Raw genomic sequence first — 16,060 nt, 5'->3', positions numbered from 1 at the left:
ACTGATGCTGAAATAACACATAATACTTTTTGATGTGTCACATTTTCTCTAAAGTGGTATGAAAAAAAGAATGTACATATCACATAAACTATAAATTGTATACTTTTAAATGAAAAAGATATGTAGGACTGTGTTACCCCTTCATCACTTCTTCAGTATCAATTTGTGTCAGAATTTGAAAAAGACGTATGCTTCAAGGCAGCAGTTAATTGCAGCAGGCTTTGGGCGGATGCATGTAGTCCAGATATTACAATAAATCCTAAATGTTATATATACATTTTATAGTCACCTCTACAATTAATTTTTGTGTGTAGCACTAAAGATGTGTATTAAATGGTAAATGGCAACTTATATAGGCCACTTATATATTACCAACAGCAAAGATATGACTAATTCAATTATAAAAATACTTTTATGTTATTAATATTATATATTCTATTGTAATTATAATAATTGTTGTTATTTGTGTTTGCAGTGGCATTGTTATTGATAAAAGCTCATTCTTGGGTGTAATAATTAGCAGCACCCAATAGATCGCGTGCTGTTATGTGAAGAGCATTGTGGGAAATCGTGTTTTCACTGCAACGAACGTTCTGATTGGTTTCCATTTGACCTTTCACTTGTCACGTGGTTTAAACACTTCAGGAGGATGGCGCGGAAAGTTGTCACATTATCACAGGGTTTAGTTCTACGTTTCTAACATATTTGCTTATATCTTTATCGGGTGATATTGAAAATATCAAGTAAGTTACTTAAGATCAGATGCAATTTCTTACATTTCCACTTTAGTTCAGTGTTCAGCCGCAGTTTGTTTCTGCTCATTGTGTATACTGACGGGCAACTCCGCCAGGGATTCTGGATTTACACACGTCGTTAGCCATAAAGCACACGGCGTTGACCGAGAGACATTTTTCTGTGTTGTGTTTGTCAACTAGCTACTGCCATGAGTGTGTTGGAAGTGAAGTTCATTGGGGATGGAGATGTTGTGGAGCACATCGTGGACAAACAGGAGGGTGCGAGCAATATGATCTTTACTCCTCTTGATTTTGTTTATGGGCAGGTGTGTGACGTCTCTGTCTCCTGTTTGTGTTGCAACTCTATAAGGTGTACAGAACAGCGGCGGGTCTGTTCAAAAGATGGTAACGTTTAAGAGCCCAGCTGGACGACGGGCAACCGAGCATGCAGAATATGGTGCGGATGAAAATGGAATCTTTGATGAGCAGGATTATATCCAAGCTTTAGGAACAGACCATGTAGAAGGTGAGAGAATGGTTTTTGCTCTTTCAGTGTTCAATGAAACTTAGTTATAAGTAATTTCTGTAAAGGTTTTGATTTGGCTATATGGTCATTTTGGATCCTGCAGTTTGTACTGCTGTTGACTTAAAATCTGTTACATTGATAGATATTGATAGGATATTTTGTCCACCCAATAAAACTCAGTGAAAACATACAGAGCTCATATACACTGTGTTAACCATCATAATATAAAACGGTCAGTGGTTGAAGTTTAAGATCTGCTGAGAACTGCTAATGATATTAAACTTTTTTTAAAATTGGTGGCTCCTTTTGCTGACTTGGTTTCACAGAAGATGAGGAGGATATGTCCAGAGTTGCTGGATCCTCCATTTTCACATTTCAGAAAGTCAAGCGTGGTCACAGCATGGCTCAAATAGGTGAGAGCCCCCTACAACTCACTCATAGATCAACTCATGTTCTTCCTTTCTGTACCATTAGCAAAATTAATTAGAAGATTATTAACTTGGATAATAGAGTACCATGTTTTGTGTATTTAGCAAATGAGCTGGCACGGACACCTGGAAAAAGCGTGACCTTCAAATCAACCCCCAACGTTGAACCCTCCACTCCCACCCGAACGGGCCGCAGTAAAATTTACATTTATTTAATTATTTTGATATTAATATTTAATATTTATTGTTTATTTTGTCCACACAGTTGAGGTTTTTTTCTCTCTTCTCTAACTAGACCACGGAGGTGAAAACAGGACACCACGGAGGGTGGGAATACAAGTTGTTTGAAATTTTAAAATTACTTTTTTTACTGTTGACAACATTTTAAAAAAAGTTTTGTAAAACTGCAATGCTTCTAATCTCAATGTTTACTCTGGTTTTTGTACATCAGAGCAAAAAGGTCCAGTTTGTCTCTACAACACCACACAGGCTCAGGAAGAGAATGACAAGTATGTCTAACAACTTACAATAGGTTCAATTATATAAGATTAGAAACAGCTATGATCTTAAAACTGTTGGCTGTTTCAGCTCCGAACTTGCGGTCAGACAGCGATAGTGAGCTGTCACCCTCAGACTCTGGAGAGGAGGATGATGATGAAGATGGTATGGAGGAAGAGGGGAAAGTAAAGAAGGAAGACAAGAAAGAAGACAAGGAGAACTCAAAGACCCCAAGAACACCTAGTAAAGGTTTATCTGCAGCTCTCTATAAGACACCTGCTAAGAGGAGCAAGAGCACATCTGAACCCCTCAACCAGCCCAGTATGGTTGAGGAGTATTTCGAAGCTCATGGTAGTTCCAAAGTTTTGACATCGGACCGCACTCTTGAACGTTTACACACCCCAAAGCTTGACAGGGTCAGTAAATAACAGCCATTGATTTTAATGTATTACACTTGTTGCCTTTTCACCACCTGTGAGGTCATGTTTGTCTTTATTTTCAGGACACATTGGTGCGTCTCTTAGAAGGAAAGCCTTCCTGCTACTCAAAAGAGATCCAGCAGCTCAACGGGAAACACAGAGAGCACTTCAGCAAATGGATGTTACAGTTACAGTGAGTGTGGTTTGCTAATGCTATTTGGTAGCTTTTGCGTGTTACAGCATACTAGTACTGGTAAACAAAAAGTATCTGTGTGTGTTTGTGTGTAGGTTGGGCTTTAGTGTGCTGGTCTATGGCTTGGGCAGCAAAAAAGCTCTGCTTGAGGACTTCCGTGTTTCTTACTTGTCTGAAGAAATTCACCTTGTGGTCAATGGATTTTTCCCTTCAATTACTCTTAAATCAGTCAGTATAGATGTGCCCCATAATTTTAAAATTTACACCTCTCTATCACTTGAAATATTAAATAAACTGGAACAATGTTGATCTATTTATATATTTGCTCTTATTGCAGATCTTAAATGCTCTGACATGTGATGTTCTAGAGCACCAAGGAAGTTTCCGAACACCATCAGACCAGATCCAGTTCATCTCTCAGAAGCTTAAAGACAGTGAGTATGTTTGTGAATTGTAATTATCTTAAGTTTTACGTTTAAATTCTATGGTTTAAAATTAAACGTGTCCTCCCAGGCCAAGATATTCATGTGTACCTGGTAATTCATAACATTGATGGACCAATGCTGCGAGGAGAGAAAACCCAGAGTGCTCTGGGGCAGCTGGCATCCCTCCCCAACCTGCACTTGGTGGCTTCCTTAGACCACATCAACGCCCCTTTGGGTGGGTGTTTGGAGGAAGCGTTAATTATTTTGATGACTATAACTTTTTAAAGCTGACCTTCCATATCTAAATAAATCCTTGAAGCGGAGTTTCTCTGTGTTCCCAGTGTGGGACCAGTTTAAGCAAAGCCAGTTTAACTGGCTGTGGTGGGAGTGTGTGACCTACGAGCACTACGCAGAGGAGACATCATATGAAAACTCTCTTCTGGTGCAGCAGACTGGCACTCTTGCTCTGTCCTCCCTCACACACGTGCTTCGCAGCTTGACACCCAATGCAAGGTATCACAGACACGGGCCGCTGCCTGTTGCAGTTGCTCCTTTTTCTTTTGATTTTTTTTCCTCCTCTTTCATATGTTAGTGGTATTTTAGTATAGTGAATTATCCAGTCTGTTGAGTAAAGCTTACCCTCTCTGATCGTGCGGTTTGAGGGAGTTTTAATCTTTGTTTGTTATCATCGCGTAACTTTTCCTGCTTTAAACTGTGACTAGCTCGCAACAGCTGTATGGAGCTGGAGCCCCTGTTTTGTTTGCTGTCGGGGACAAGTGATAGGGTTGTAGCAGACCGGCACCGTGAATTTAAGTTTCCTTCGGAATTTAAACATCTCGAACTAAATAAGGAGGAAAGCGGCGAGAGGCCGTGGAGGGGTGGGAAAAAAAGGAAGGCGAGCGCGGGTTGGAAGATTTAAGTCGCATGGCCATCTCTAAATATGGGCAAGGTGAGGTCTCTGGAGAACTAGGTGGACGAGTTGACTGCACTGGTGAGGAAGGAACATATCTCTCGAGAGTGTAGACTAATGTGTTTCACGGAGACGTGGGTGCTGGACCGTATGCCCGACACATGAATCAGTATTTAATGCAGTACAGTGCAGGCGGATCGAAGGGAAGGGGCTGGGGTGCTCATTTACATCAACAACAGGGGATGTCATACTGGTCATGTAACTGTAAAAGAAAGAGTCTGTTGCCCGGACATTGAATTGTCGGCGGTGAGCCTCAGTCCGTACTATACCCCCAGAGACTTCTCACACGCCATATTGATCGCCGTCTATATGAGGCAGAGGGACTTCATACATTCAGTTGCAGCCAGACTCCAGACCCGACATCCTGACACCCTGACACCCTATTAGATCTCAGTTGCCTTTAATTATGCAACCATCGCCAAGACCTTCTCCACCTTCACACAGTTTGTGGATTGTCACCCCAGGGAGGGAGAAGGCACTGGACCTGATGTACTCAAATGTTAAAGAGGCCTGCAGCTCCTCTGCCCTCCCCTTCCTGGGCAGGTCTGTCCACAACCTGATCCACCTTTTCTACTTGTGCACCAGCCCCTGCTTCACAATGACAATTAGTAATATTTTTATTTTTATTAATTTTATTCTTCTAGCTGGATTTTTTTCTTGCTTGTTGACCAGTAGTTTGTGTTTGTTTATTGTCTTGGTTTGGTGAGTTCATGAAAGTGTTGTTTCTTTTTTCTGTAGAGGAATTTTCAAACTGCTGGTGAAATTTCAACTGGAAAACAAAGACAACCCTTCATATACAGGTGTACAGATATTTCTAAGCTTCTGGACAGATTGTCCCCAACAGTATCACTGAAATACTTAAAGACTGCATTATTTGCCTTTCACTTTCGGTAGGGTTGTCATTCCAAGATTTCTACCAGCGTTGTCGAGAGGCATTCTTGGTCAACTCTGACCTCACACTGAGGACTCAGCTGACTGAGTTCAGAGACCACAAACTCATACGGACACGCAAGGTGGACTTCTGTTTAATTTCTGTTTTCTTAACTGATACCCTGGCTTAAGTCTATGTAGACTTTAATGTCTCCCACTTACATTTATTTCCACAATTCTCCAGGGTGCAGATGGAGTGGAGTACCTGATTGTTGCTGTGGAGGCTAGCACATTGATGGATTTCCTGGAGAATGAGGAGGGTGATTGACAAGAGAAGACTTTAAACTTCAGCTAAATATAATTCCAGACTTAATCTCCACCTTTCAAGCATCTATACACTGTAAAGTTCCACTTAAATATGATGAACATAACACCTGATCCTACCTTACATGCTCTGCACAGTTTAAATAGTGATTTAAAACCTTTTCCATGAAATGTTATGACTTGTCCTAAACGCCTTTGTAGAACTGTGACATTCACACTATTTGCCAGTATGAATGTTTTCAGCTAGTAAATGTGTAATTAAAATCTGAGTAAATGTAGCGTTTTCTTGTCTTTAATTACAGAAATAGATTTACATTTACAGTAGCAAAACTTACATTTTTTTTGTTCTTACAAGGCAGTAAGGCATGCTGCTATCAAAAATTCAAAGCAAAGACTATCCAACCACATGTCAAAACGAAAAATGTTGCTAATTATTATTATTAAATAATAATAAATAAAATTAAAGGGAGTGTTAAATCCCTATAGTGATGTTTGGGTTTGAAAATGGAGAAGTGAGAGGTTTGGCCCTAATTGCATGCTGTAAAACATTTCAGTGTTGAATGTTGTCAGTTTTCTGTCTGCAGTGAATCTCTTAGTGTTTCTAAGTCCATAGTGTAGGTTTGTAGTCTGTTCTGCGTAGTTGTGTGTACGATGCGAAGCTCCTCTTCATCCAAATCTCTTAGCAGCAGCAGAATTGCATCAAGTGTGTGTGACTGTAAAGTACACAGTGATTAGCTAATAGCTGACGTGTATAGAACATTTGAAGTCCTTCTTAGGAAATTATGGCCTGCAATAAATTACCTTTCTCATAGATGATCTGCTGTCTCTTGCTGATGGTGAAGAAAGAGAGGGGAACTTGTCTCTGGAGAGGGGCTTCATCCCCAACTCTTCTCTAATTTTACTGAAAAGAAAAAAGACAAATGTTTTATCTTAATGTGTCAATGTTTTATGAGTGTTGGTGTCTATTTTGTAAAGCTTACTTGGTCTCCACCATGTTATAGTTAAGCGGGTCATTCTCTATTTCTGCATCTGGGAGTCCATTAGTGGAAATCTGGTTTTGGGTGCTACCAGGTGGAGTGGTGACCACTTCACCCTCCATGACAGCTAGTGCAATCTCATCCTCTGTCACTACTGCACACAGAATATATTATACATGTGTTAACTGCTGTACATTATCTGCTTTGCTGCTTTTCAGCATATATTTCCAAGGTCATGAATCAACCCTCCACGTTTCAAGATACGATGGTAAATTAAACATTTACAATTTCATGAGAACTTGGCAATGTTGGCTGATGAAGCATCTCCAAATCAGCAACTAAAATGACACATGAGGAAAGAATGCTTTGCTGATTAGCACTACTTTTCTATTTTTCACTCTTTCCCAAATAGGACATCGTGATCTCACCCTGGTTGTCCAGCTTTTGAAGGCGAGGAAGGCATCGAAGTACAGTGAGACGATACTGGCTGGAGTCAGTTCCACAACAGGGATTCTCAGCCAACCAGAGCACTCTGAGTCGTGTCAGTGTGCGCAGATGGAAGAGCTCAGAGAGTGAGGGAATCATGTTCCTTCTCAGGTAGAGCTCACTCAGATACAGGCAGCCAGCCAGAGGAGCAAGAGATGAGATGCTGTTGACACTACAGAGAGAGAAAAGGAGAAACATTGCAGTCAGGATTCATTGCTCATCTTAAATGGTTCCATGCAAATGAAACATAATCTCAATGTTGTCACTGACATGGCTGTATATAGTGTGTGTAGCAGAGATAAACTGCAAAGAGTAACATATACCAACCTTAGTGTCAGCACCTTAATGTTGGGCATTTGAGTAAAGATAGAAATCTGGTAAGAAAGAGGAACATTTATGTGCATACAATTTAAATCAAACCAATCACAAGATACATTTAAAAATAAACAGCGGATTCAGTGTCGGGACAAATACGATTTCCAGTGAATCTTGAATTACTCACATCAGTTAGGTCGCATCCCCTGCAAAATGATAAACAAAACGTTACCAAAAATACCAGATACGACACGAATCAGCAAACGGTAAAACGGTTCACGATATTTGTGATGGGCTGAAGAACTTACCAGCAGTTCAGTTTCTTCACGCTTTCCAAGTCCGAGGCCTTAGCCTTAGCGAGAACCAATTTCCGTGTTAGCTTCATAGCACATCATCTAATGTATCCGACGAGAAATAATAGTGTAATGCGCTATATATTTACAAACCGTATTGCCGCATTATGACAACCTACGAATACAAACATTTTAGTGCAGCACACCAGGATGTTGACGTCCGCCATATGAACACGCATGCGCATTTTAATCGAAGCGTCCTTAGTTACGGGTAATTAAATGTCCTATATAATTTTGAGTTTATAATGATTTGTGGATATTTAAAATCTGCAACAAAAGGCTGTACTGATGTTCCAAATGTTACTGCAATGTGTAATTAAATGCAGTTTGCGAAAACTCAAACTCCCATAATGCAGCGGAATCGAGTGGGTAAATCGCGCCTGCGCGTTAAGCAATCCCTCTTTGGACCTACGTCTCCACTGAAACGATGGTGAGCTGCGATTGTCCCCTTTCTAATCCATGTTAATCTAACGTTTTCGGTGTTGTTAATTGTATAAATACAGATTCCTACATTCTTCGGTGTCGTTTTTTTGCCAGACCTGACTCTCATTTGTGTCAACTTAGAGATTTTGTCGATAGCTAAAACGATGTTTCCATGTCCCGATGATACAGAAATGGCTGCCACTATTACTGTGTTCCCTGAATCCAAGCGCCGGGCGGGCTAGGCATTTCAGCTTGCCTTTGGTTTCTAGATCCCAAAGACGGTGTTGGTTCATATATTTAGGTGGCATGTTGCTTGTCGTAACCAGAATTTGTCATATCTAAACTCGGTCACAGTTATGAAATTGGCTGAAAATAGCAAAGTGGCTAGCAGTTATAAGGAAGCTAGTGCTGGTTAGCTATTCACATTACAGCTGAGAAGAATTTATTCACGCTGGTGTTACGTCTTTTGCAGCTCATTGGTGTAAAGTCTGTATAATATAGGTGTAGTTATGGTGAATTTCCCCATCTGCTTGGTAGTCATAATGTTATTGGAACCTCGTTATCTTGGTACATGTCTATGGGAACTATATGAATATTTGAAAGAAAATTGCTTAGACAGGTTTATCAACCCCTATAGTAGCAGTTCTGGGGTCAGTTTTAACCCATTGTATCAGATGTTCTGGCTTACTTGTGTACATTGCATTGATTGCAGTTTGTGTTATTGAATTAGTATGTGTTAATGCAATCCACAGGCCAAGCGCACCAAGAAGGTGGGGATCGTTGGTAAATATGGCACCCGTTACGGTGCGTCGCTGAGGAAGATGGTGAAGAAAATCGAAATCTCCCAGCATGCTAAATACACCTGCTCTTTCTGTGGCAAGGTAAGGAAAACCCAAAGGAACACCAAGACTGATGTAACTAATCAATTAAAATATGTAGAAAGCAGTCCATTATGGACAGATGTTACAGATGTTGATATTCGAGTGATGGCAACATCCTTGTGTCAACTGCTGTTGAAACTTTGTTAATGTTGTTAAATTTATACTTGCAGACCAAGATGAAGAGGAGGGCTGTCGGTATCTGGCACTGTGGTTCTTGCAAGAAGACGGTTGCTGGAGGTGCCTGGACATACAAGTAGGTTTTGTTTTTGCTTTGCTGTGATCCTAAATTCAGCTTTTTCTGATAATGCCATCCATACTGAAGCTGTTGAGGTGGATTTGATTGTATCCGTTAGTATTTAAAGAGGGCAATATTTCCATTTGTCATCAAACACTAGTACTTCACTATCAACAATTACATTATGCTGTCAGCATGCTGCAGTTCTCCCTCATCTATGGGTGTTGTCAGTGGAATTCTAATTTTTAGAATGGTAACAGTATGCTATTTACACCACTGTCAGCCATATAGTTGTTTTAACTTAAATAGATGAGTTTCACATAACTGTATTGGCACTCTCTTCCAGCTGCCATAGATTTTGAAGTGAGTGGACAAGGGTGCCATCAGACCCAATCCCAGATACTGTCATAGGGACATCCCTACTTCAGATCATTTAGGCACTAATTTTGGTAGACATGTTTAGCTATATGACCTTTCCAGAAACCAACCATTATGAAGTTAGATTTAAAAATAAAGACGTACCTGTGCAGACCCATAATATGGAAAATGAAGATTAGATTGCTTTGCCAAGCAAAAAGAGCTTTTTTTTTTTTTTTTTTTTAAATACTGATCATGATAATGTGTCAGAGATTGGATTTATTTGTTTTATTCAACAAATAAATACTTCATGGATGTTTAAATCTGTTTTACTTTTGTGTAAATGAAGCTACACCAACTTCTGTGGAAAAAGAAAATGATCAGTGACTCTTAAAGGCATCTTAAGTTGGTATACTTGTACAATGACCTGAGTAAAGTTTTTTTTGTTTGTTTGTTTTTTGTTTTTTTTCCCCCCTCAGCACAACTTCTGCTGTCACAGTCAAGTCTGCAATCAGGAGACTGAAGGAGTTGAAGGACCAGTAAACTAGTGCGATGATCACTTGTGGATTTGGGACTTTGTTTTCTATAATTTAACCAACCTGGACTTGGCCTTTGTATTCTGAAATAAAGCAGTCTGGAGCGGAATCCTTTGTTTGTGTTTTTGTACATGTGGTGTATAATGTAGCAGTAAAATGAAAAGGTGTCTGCTGTTCCTGTAAGGAGATGCATCACCAGACATACCTCGGTGAGAAATTTCAGTGGAGACAAAGTTGTACATCATCATTAGCTGTACATACAAGACATAACATAAAAATAGGGTTTTCTTGGTTTGAGTTTAGGTGGCATTAAATCCTTTGAGGACCCACAGTTCTCTTCCCTCAGGTTCCTATTTTGAAACCCAAATTAATTAGTGTGATTGCAATCACACTCTTGTGTACAGCTAGAAACTTTGTACAGCTGCCCCATGATGAAATGTATATCGTTACAGTATGGGCTCTCTAGCGCCACCGTGTGGTCAGTTATATAACTCGTTATTTAACTCAATTTTTAAATCCATATTTTTGATTTGGCATAATTTTATGCCAAAAGCCAGGTGCTGTCACTGACACAACTGAGGTAAAATAATTTAACATTTTTGTTCTCTGACAAAAATAAAATCACTGTTAAATACATGGCACAAGTAGCTACCTCTCTACTACCAGTAATCATTCTTCAAAGCAAGGATTATGATTAGTTATTGCAGGAAATGCACACAAATTACATGAAGAATAGCTCAGTGACATTTGCAATATAACAGCACACCGAAACTGGCAGATATATACAGCATGACAATTTCATGCTACAAGACAGGTCTAAATATACATTTAAACACTAAAATGATGTGGTGTGTATGTGTATACACACACACCACTATAATTTCACCTTACAAGTATGATATCTTAATGTCTTAAAGAAACATTTCCACTTCTGCTACAGAATAAGCAGTTTATTTAATCTGTACTGTAACTGGAAGGCTTTAGCATCAATTTCAACAGGTGTCATCAGTGAATGCCTACAAAACTGGAATTTCTGAGGATGCCAGCCGAGTGTCAAGTCTGGATAATGGTGACATTATAGACTCCTGACATCCGGAAAGCTTCCAGTAGAGGGCGCAGGATCCAGTAACAAATATGGCGGCGTCCAGTGTTTTCAGACCGGGCTTGTTCAACCACAAAGTTGCAATAGTAACGGGTGGAGGGACAGGAATCGGTAAAGCGATCTCTGCTGAGCTTCTGGAGCTGGGTGAGTAATGCTGAGTGTGAGAGCCCAGTCAGTTTTCATTATTCAAAGCGCACACGTTCTGCAGTGAAAAACAACTGAATGACAAGGACCAAGCGAACTTTGACACACACACATTTGTGTCCGACCAGCTGTTAAAAATAAGTGAGAAAATACGAGTCACTGTATACCAACATAGTGCTAATGTTGGTATACCACCTTTGACTTTCAAACATTTGTTCCCAGTTTATTGTTGAATAAATACAGTAATCAGAATACAGAAACAGTTTCCTCATACATCTGAAATATCACTCACCATCGTGCAGTCAGTGACTTAATTACCAACAGTCATTATAAATACAATTAGTGAAATTTAGCAATCCACTCTTTCTCCTTACAAAAAATCTTAAACTGCATCAGTCATAACAGGCATGGTCAGAACTATGTCATGGCTAACTTTGTCATCAGGCTGCAGTGTAGTGATCTCCAGCAGAAAGGCAGAGAGGCTGGAGACAGCTGCCCAGGAGATGGGACAAAAAATTCCCCCCTCCAGCCCAGCACGCGTCACTCCTCTGGCCTGCAACATCCGCAATGAGGAAGAGGTAGGTCACACACACTCTCTGTTGCCTCTTGCCATTTGTCTGAGCCTGAATGCATTGTGATGTTTCTACTCCCCGCTTGGCAGGTGAAGGCGCTTATATCATCAGTGCTAAAGCAGTTTGGCAGGATAGACTTTCTGGTGAACAACGGAGGCGGTCAATTCAGCAGCCCAGCAGAGCACATGTCCTCCAAAGGCTGGAATGCAGTGATAGACACCAACCTGACGGGAACTTTTCACTGCTGCAAAGAGGGTAAGCTGCTGATGGTTAACACCATTTCAGTGTGCCTTCAAGCTTTCACTCTGACTATGTTGCTGTCCACACAGTTTACACTGCATGGATGAAACAGCATGGAGGTGTGATCATCAACATAATCGCTGATATGTGGAAAGGCTTCCCAGGCATGGCGTAAGCACCACTTACCGCTAAGTTCACATGCAAATTCACAAACCCAGGCAGTCTTTTTCTTTTCACTGAAAAACCTTTTCCTCCCCCTGACAGCCACACAGGAGCAGCGAGGGCTGCAGTGGATAACTTAACAAAGAGCCTGGCCATCGAGTGGGCCAACTCAGGGGTCAGAGTCAACGCCATAGCACCTGTATGTACAGATCATGACTGAGTGCACGGCCATGTGTTGGAGTTCTTTGGTTGTGTGGTAATTTCAAGCCTGTCCATGTTTGTGGTTGCAGGGAACAATCTTTTCCAAAACTGCAATGGAGAATTACAAGGAGCTTGGACCAAATCTTTTCAAGATGTCTGTTCCATTTTGCCCTGCCAAGAGACTGGGAGTACCAGAAGAGGTATGTAGCTGTATAGGGATACTCACAATACCTTGAAGAAAGGCACTGTGGGCTGTTTTGTTGCATCTAAAAAGTCTTCTTTTTTTCACCATGCATGCTAGTGTTCTCACCACTGCTATGAACAACATTTCCAGTATTTATGCTAAGTTATTGCAGACACACAGTTTTTTTCCCATGATTTGTGATTTTTCTGAAATGCACTAGAAAAAGTTGGTAAGTGAACCATGATTTTAAATTTTAGCACACACATTCATTGTCAACATCAGAACTGATCCTCCAGGCAGTACATCTAAAATTCATGTTGAATGAAAATTTTGCTAACCTTAACAAAGTGCTTTATTTGCCTACCCCTAACTTACCTTAAACAAACATTATTGGCTGCACTGAACATTACTTTCTCTTTCTCTTTCTCTCTATTTTTTTTCTAAATACAAAACTAAATTTTTCTATTTTTAGATCTCATCAGCAGTGTGTTTCCTTCTCTCTCCTGCTGCCTCCTACATCTCTGGAGCCACTCTGCGGGTGGATGCAGGACAGAGTCTATACCACACAATGTGGGAGATCCCCAGTATGTACACTTTGTTATTTCACAGATACTGCATGTACATGCTACAGGCTTTGCCGTATGCAGCATAATAAATTTTTGTGTGTTTGTCTCCAGACCACAGTGCATGGCCTGAGGCTCCAGAGGGGGAAAACCTCGAAGCCCTGAAGCAGCTACTCAACCCACCAAGCAAACTTTAATATAGTTTTGTAACATACACTCTGAGCCTAATGCATAAATGCAAACTTGGCCAATATATCATGTCAGTAGTGTACATGATTGTATATAATTATTTACATAAATACATGCCTAATTTCCTGAAAATTAATTTCTGACAAACAGTTGTATGGTGACTAAATTTGCCTTACTAATGGAAACAAAATCGACTAAACAAATACACATCAAGGCAGAAAAGAGCAGTACATTATTTTTAAATATGTGGCTTTTAGGGTAAAGTACTGCGAATGGAATGAAAAAAAAAATGCTTTTTACAGTGGGCTGATTAATAAAGTTGCTAGTAAAATGTATGGCATAGTTGGATCAAAATCCTTAATTTTGATTGTCTTTGACACAAAATAACATTTTTCAAAACACTTTTTTTTTAAAATAATGAAACATGATTTTCCCTTTATTTTTATTGTTAATGGATAACTAAACAGGTTCATAAATCATAATGGATACATTAATTGTAAAATGTATACAGTGTCACTGAACGCAAATCTACTATAAGTTTAATGATTTGGATACTAATAGTAGTTTTTTCACGCATCTTAAGTAGATTTAATTATGGCTACTTTGACTTTTTACTTTACTTTTTTTTTTGGCGCGTTGTTATTTTGTCCCGAATGCTTTGCCGTAGCTTGCCATAAAACGTTTGTGGTTGTCGTAGTCATTTAGTTCAGTACCAGAGGTCACAACAAACCAAGTGGGTATTGTATGTTCTCTTCATAAAACCCTGAATTTGAGCTGTGTGTCGTGTTGCTTTTTGGAGTGGGTGACAACTCTATATTAAATCATAAAAATGTTTAAATTGCTGCTGTTTAATTTAGCATTCTTCACGAGGAAGCGTAGCTAGTATTAGCTTAACGTCATGCTAGCTGAGGAAACGTTTTCTACTAAGTCACACAGCGGTGTGTTTATATATAATGGATGTATTGAGAGCAGTTGATGTAGTTTATGTTTGACCTAATTAAAATTATATACCCAATGATCATTTATGTCATGTTTGGAAAGTTAAATGAGAAAATAATGACAAAATAATTCAGTTTCAGTCATGGATAACACAAGCTTTGTGTCAAATGGACACCTTCACATATGTTGAACTTGCTTCTCATGAATCTAGTTTGGGTAGTACATGTACGTAAATGTCAACTTCCCATTGACTTCCCTATATCAAAATATCTCTTTACTTTTAGCTGAAAAATGCCTGTAGATGACATCGTTTGGAGGAACCTTTAGTTCAGATTATGTTATCTTGTTACTCACTCCATGGAGTTTGTAATCATGGTCAACACGCTCTTCCAAAGCTCCCCCAGAGGACATCATCTGCACGCATGATGGAAAAACTCCTGCGGGTGATTTCATCTGGAGGACTTTTTCTGGCAAAATTGGAAAATATTCTAATATAGGAAAGTCAGAGGGAAGTTTAAAACCATTAATGCAGATTGACAACCTAAACTAAAGCCATAGGAAGCTGGTTGAAATTTGGTACAGTCACCCTTTAAGCTGAAAGGTAAAATCTTTTGTTTTGTAATAGCTATGGTTGATACACATTACTACATATTAAAGTACACTGACATAGACAACACTGACATAGTGTCTTCTAATTGAAATATATTTTAACTGATAGGCAGGTAACTACTGTGCATCTTGTTGTTTCCATACAACCCAAAGATTATTTTAACCGTTTTCCAATGTATCATTTATAAATGGAATTTAAGCTCATTTTATGATTGACTCTTTTTAGAAGGTCATACGTTAGTGCTTGACTTCCACAGGCTCAAATGCTAAACAACTACCTCAAATAGTTGTTTATAATATTTTTTGAGTCACTTTTTGTTTGTAAGGTATGTCAACATATTCTAATGTGTACTAAGCTGGTGTCTCTGTCTCTTTGGTAATTTTCCTTTTTTATATATATATAGAAAATTACATACAATCCTTGTCAAAACTAGGCATATTGTTAAATTAAAACTTCATTTTGGAGACAAGTTCAGAAATCTGACTCCCACCAGAGAAACTACTTTGAACTTGATTTGAACCATCACAGAATTTGGCTTATTTCTGACTTTATTCAAACCTGTAGATGTATTTCAGATTTTGATAACACTATAAGAACAAAGTGAGTTGTTTACCTAAAACCATAATTACATCTTGCTTATATCTATATCTGATTTCAGCATGGGAGGTGACCACGGCCACAGCAAGCTCTCTATGCCAGACTGGCGCCAGTGGAAGGTAGAGGGAACACCACTGGAGTTTACACAGCAGAGGCTGGCAGCCAGGGGCCTCAAGGACCCATGGGCACGGTCAGTATTTCTGTCTATAGTACATGATTATCTGACATCTCTTTGTATCTAGTTAGAGTGCTAAAGCTGCTCCTTGCCTTTCTTTCCTGTCACTCTCCAGTAATGAGGCATGGAGATATTCAGGTGGCTTCGCTCGTGCTGTGACTCTGTCAGATGTGCTGCTGAGAGGATTTAAGTGGGGCTTTGCTGCCTTTGCCGTTGCTCTGGCTGTAGAGTACACCCTGTTCCCACCAAAGAAGGGTGGCCACTAATAATGATCATTGTCAAGCCCAAACCTCACATTATTGAGTCTAATAATATTCTGTATTTTTGTTTATTAAATGTCTTGTTCATCACTACATGACTTTGCTCATTCTTCTTACACCAGGTCCCTCCTTTACACATAATCAACTTTGCATCAGTATTTTACTGACAGTG

General features: G+C 39.5%; 5 protein-coding genes across 8 annotated transcripts; 4 read left to right on the top strand and 1 right to left on the bottom strand.

Annotated features, from left to right (window-relative positions):
- Positions 1–50: 50 nt before the first annotated feature.
- orc2 (origin recognition complex, subunit 2) lies at positions 51–5,665 on the top strand. Of its 2 annotated transcripts, none has more exons than XM_067529202.1 (16): positions 51–743; positions 936–1,013; positions 1,105–1,260; positions 1,587–1,673; positions 1,794–1,883; positions 1,984–2,015; positions 2,140–2,197; positions 2,277–2,602; positions 2,689–2,798; positions 2,894–3,026; positions 3,136–3,232; positions 3,312–3,458; positions 3,565–3,736; positions 4,932–4,993; positions 5,088–5,206; positions 5,308–5,665. In XM_067529202.1, exons 2-16 carry the CDS (start codon positions 944–946, stop codon positions 5,389–5,391), a joined length of 1,743 nt encoding a protein of 580 aa, XP_067385303.1. In that variant the 5' UTR covers positions 51–743; positions 936–943; the 3' UTR covers positions 5,392–5,665. The 2 variants fall into 2 exon arrangements, with proteins under 2 accessions (XP_067385303.1, XP_067385302.1); XM_067529201.1 differs by having other exon boundaries at positions 1,984–2,027.
- On the bottom strand, positions 5,664–7,694 carry cfap410 (cilia and flagella associated protein 410). Its single transcript, XM_067529206.1, has 7 exons — positions 7,474–7,694; positions 7,353–7,371; positions 7,178–7,224; positions 6,793–7,022; positions 6,368–6,518; positions 6,189–6,288; positions 5,664–6,100 (listed from the first exon to the last, which is right to left on the bottom strand). Exons 1-7 carry the CDS (start codon positions 7,548–7,550, stop codon positions 5,954–5,956), a joined length of 771 nt encoding a protein of 256 aa, XP_067385307.1. The 5' UTR covers positions 7,551–7,694; the 3' UTR covers positions 5,664–5,953.
- Positions 7,695–7,815: 121 nt separating this feature from the next.
- Positions 7,816–10,059, top strand: rpl37a (ribosomal protein L37a). Its single transcript, XM_067529207.1, has 4 exons — positions 7,816–7,948; positions 8,694–8,822; positions 8,993–9,075; positions 9,894–10,059. Exons 1-4 carry the CDS (start codon positions 7,946–7,948, stop codon positions 9,955–9,957), a joined length of 279 nt encoding a protein of 92 aa, XP_067385308.1. The 5' UTR covers positions 7,816–7,945; the 3' UTR covers positions 9,958–10,059.
- Positions 10,060–11,042: 983 nt separating this feature from the next.
- pecr (peroxisomal trans-2-enoyl-CoA reductase) lies at positions 11,043–13,642 on the top strand. The gene is made up of 8 exons (XM_067475204.1): positions 11,043–11,196; positions 11,641–11,774; positions 11,858–12,023; positions 12,098–12,179; positions 12,273–12,369; positions 12,461–12,571; positions 13,028–13,139; positions 13,233–13,642. The coding sequence occupies exons 1-8, from the start codon at positions 11,085–11,087 to the stop codon at positions 13,313–13,315; spliced, it is 897 nt and encodes a 298-aa protein (XP_067331305.1). The 5' UTR covers positions 11,043–11,084; the 3' UTR covers positions 13,316–13,642.
- Positions 13,643–13,789: 147 nt separating this feature from the next.
- Positions 13,790–15,978, top strand: ndufb3 (NADH:ubiquinone oxidoreductase subunit B3). Of its 3 annotated transcripts, none has more exons than XM_067475206.1 (3): positions 13,790–14,040; positions 15,515–15,643; positions 15,744–15,978. In XM_067475206.1, the coding sequence occupies exons 2-3, from the start codon at positions 15,516–15,518 to the stop codon at positions 15,892–15,894; spliced, it is 279 nt and encodes a 92-aa protein (XP_067331307.1). In that variant the 5' UTR covers positions 13,790–14,040; position 15,515; the 3' UTR covers positions 15,895–15,978. The 3 variants fall into 3 exon arrangements, with proteins under 3 accessions (XP_067331307.1, XP_067331308.1, XP_067331309.1); XM_067475207.1 differs by having other exon boundaries at positions 13,790–14,044; XM_067475208.1 differs by having other exon boundaries at positions 13,790–14,049.
- Positions 15,979–16,060: the final 82 nt, after the last annotated feature.

This window comes from Channa argus, chromosome 14 (genome assembly GCF_033026475.1).
Source record: "Channa argus isolate prfri chromosome 14, Channa argus male v1.0, whole genome shotgun sequence".
NCBI classification, from domain to species: domain Eukaryota; kingdom Metazoa; phylum Chordata; class Actinopteri; order Anabantiformes; family Channidae; genus Channa; species Channa argus.
The sequence above is the reverse complement of the archived record's forward strand: the minus strand, read 5'-3'. Positions and strand labels throughout refer to the sequence as shown.

Bases quoted from the DNA above. Each gene is read 5' to 3' on its own strand.
- orc2 (XM_067529201.1), top strand. From the start codon at position 944: ATGAGTGTGTTGGAAGTGAAGTTCATTGGGGATGGAGATGTTGTGGAG. The intron at 2,198-2,276 runs GTATGTCTAACA...TGGCTGTTTCAG, and splicing joins GCTCAGGAAGAGAATGACAA to CTCCGAACTTGCGGTCAGAC. The intron at 3,233-3,311 runs GTGAGTATGTTT...GTGTCCTCCCAG, and splicing joins CTCTCAGAAGCTTAAAGACA to GCCAAGATATTCATGTGTAC.
- cfap410 (XM_067529206.1), bottom strand. From the start codon at position 7,550: ATGAAGCTAACACGGAAATTGGTTCTCGCTAAGGCTAAGGCCTCGGAC. The intron at 7,023-7,177 runs GTTGGTATATGT...CTCTCTCTGTAG, and splicing joins ATTAAGGTGCTGACACTAAG to TGTCAACAGCATCTCATCTC. The intron at 6,101-6,188 runs GTAATTTATTGC...TGTACTTTACAG, and splicing joins GCAGATCATCTATGAGAAAG to TCACACACACTTGATGCAAT.
- rpl37a (XM_067529207.1), top strand. The intron at 8,823-8,992 runs GTAAGGAAAACC...TTATACTTGCAG, and splicing joins CCTGCTCTTTCTGTGGCAAG to ACCAAGATGAAGAGGAGGGC. The intron at 9,076-9,893 runs GTAGGTTTTGTT...TTCCCCCCTCAG, and splicing joins GGAGGTGCCTGGACATACAA to CACAACTTCTGCTGTCACAG.
- pecr (XM_067475204.1), top strand. From the start codon at position 11,085: ATGGCGGCGTCCAGTGTTTTCAGACCGGGCTTGTTCAACCACAAAGTT. The intron at 11,197-11,640 runs GTGAGTAATGCT...CTTTGTCATCAG, and splicing joins TGCTGAGCTTCTGGAGCTGG to GCTGCAGTGTAGTGATCTCC. The intron at 12,572-13,027 runs GTATGTAGCTGT...TTCTATTTTTAG, and splicing joins GACTGGGAGTACCAGAAGAG to ATCTCATCAGCAGTGTGTTT.
- ndufb3 (XM_067475206.1), top strand. From the start codon at position 15,516: ATGGGAGGTGACCACGGCCACAGCAAGCTCTCTATGCCAGACTGGCGC. The intron at 15,644-15,743 runs GTCAGTATTTCT...GTCACTCTCCAG, and splicing joins CTCAAGGACCCATGGGCACG to TAATGAGGCATGGAGATATT.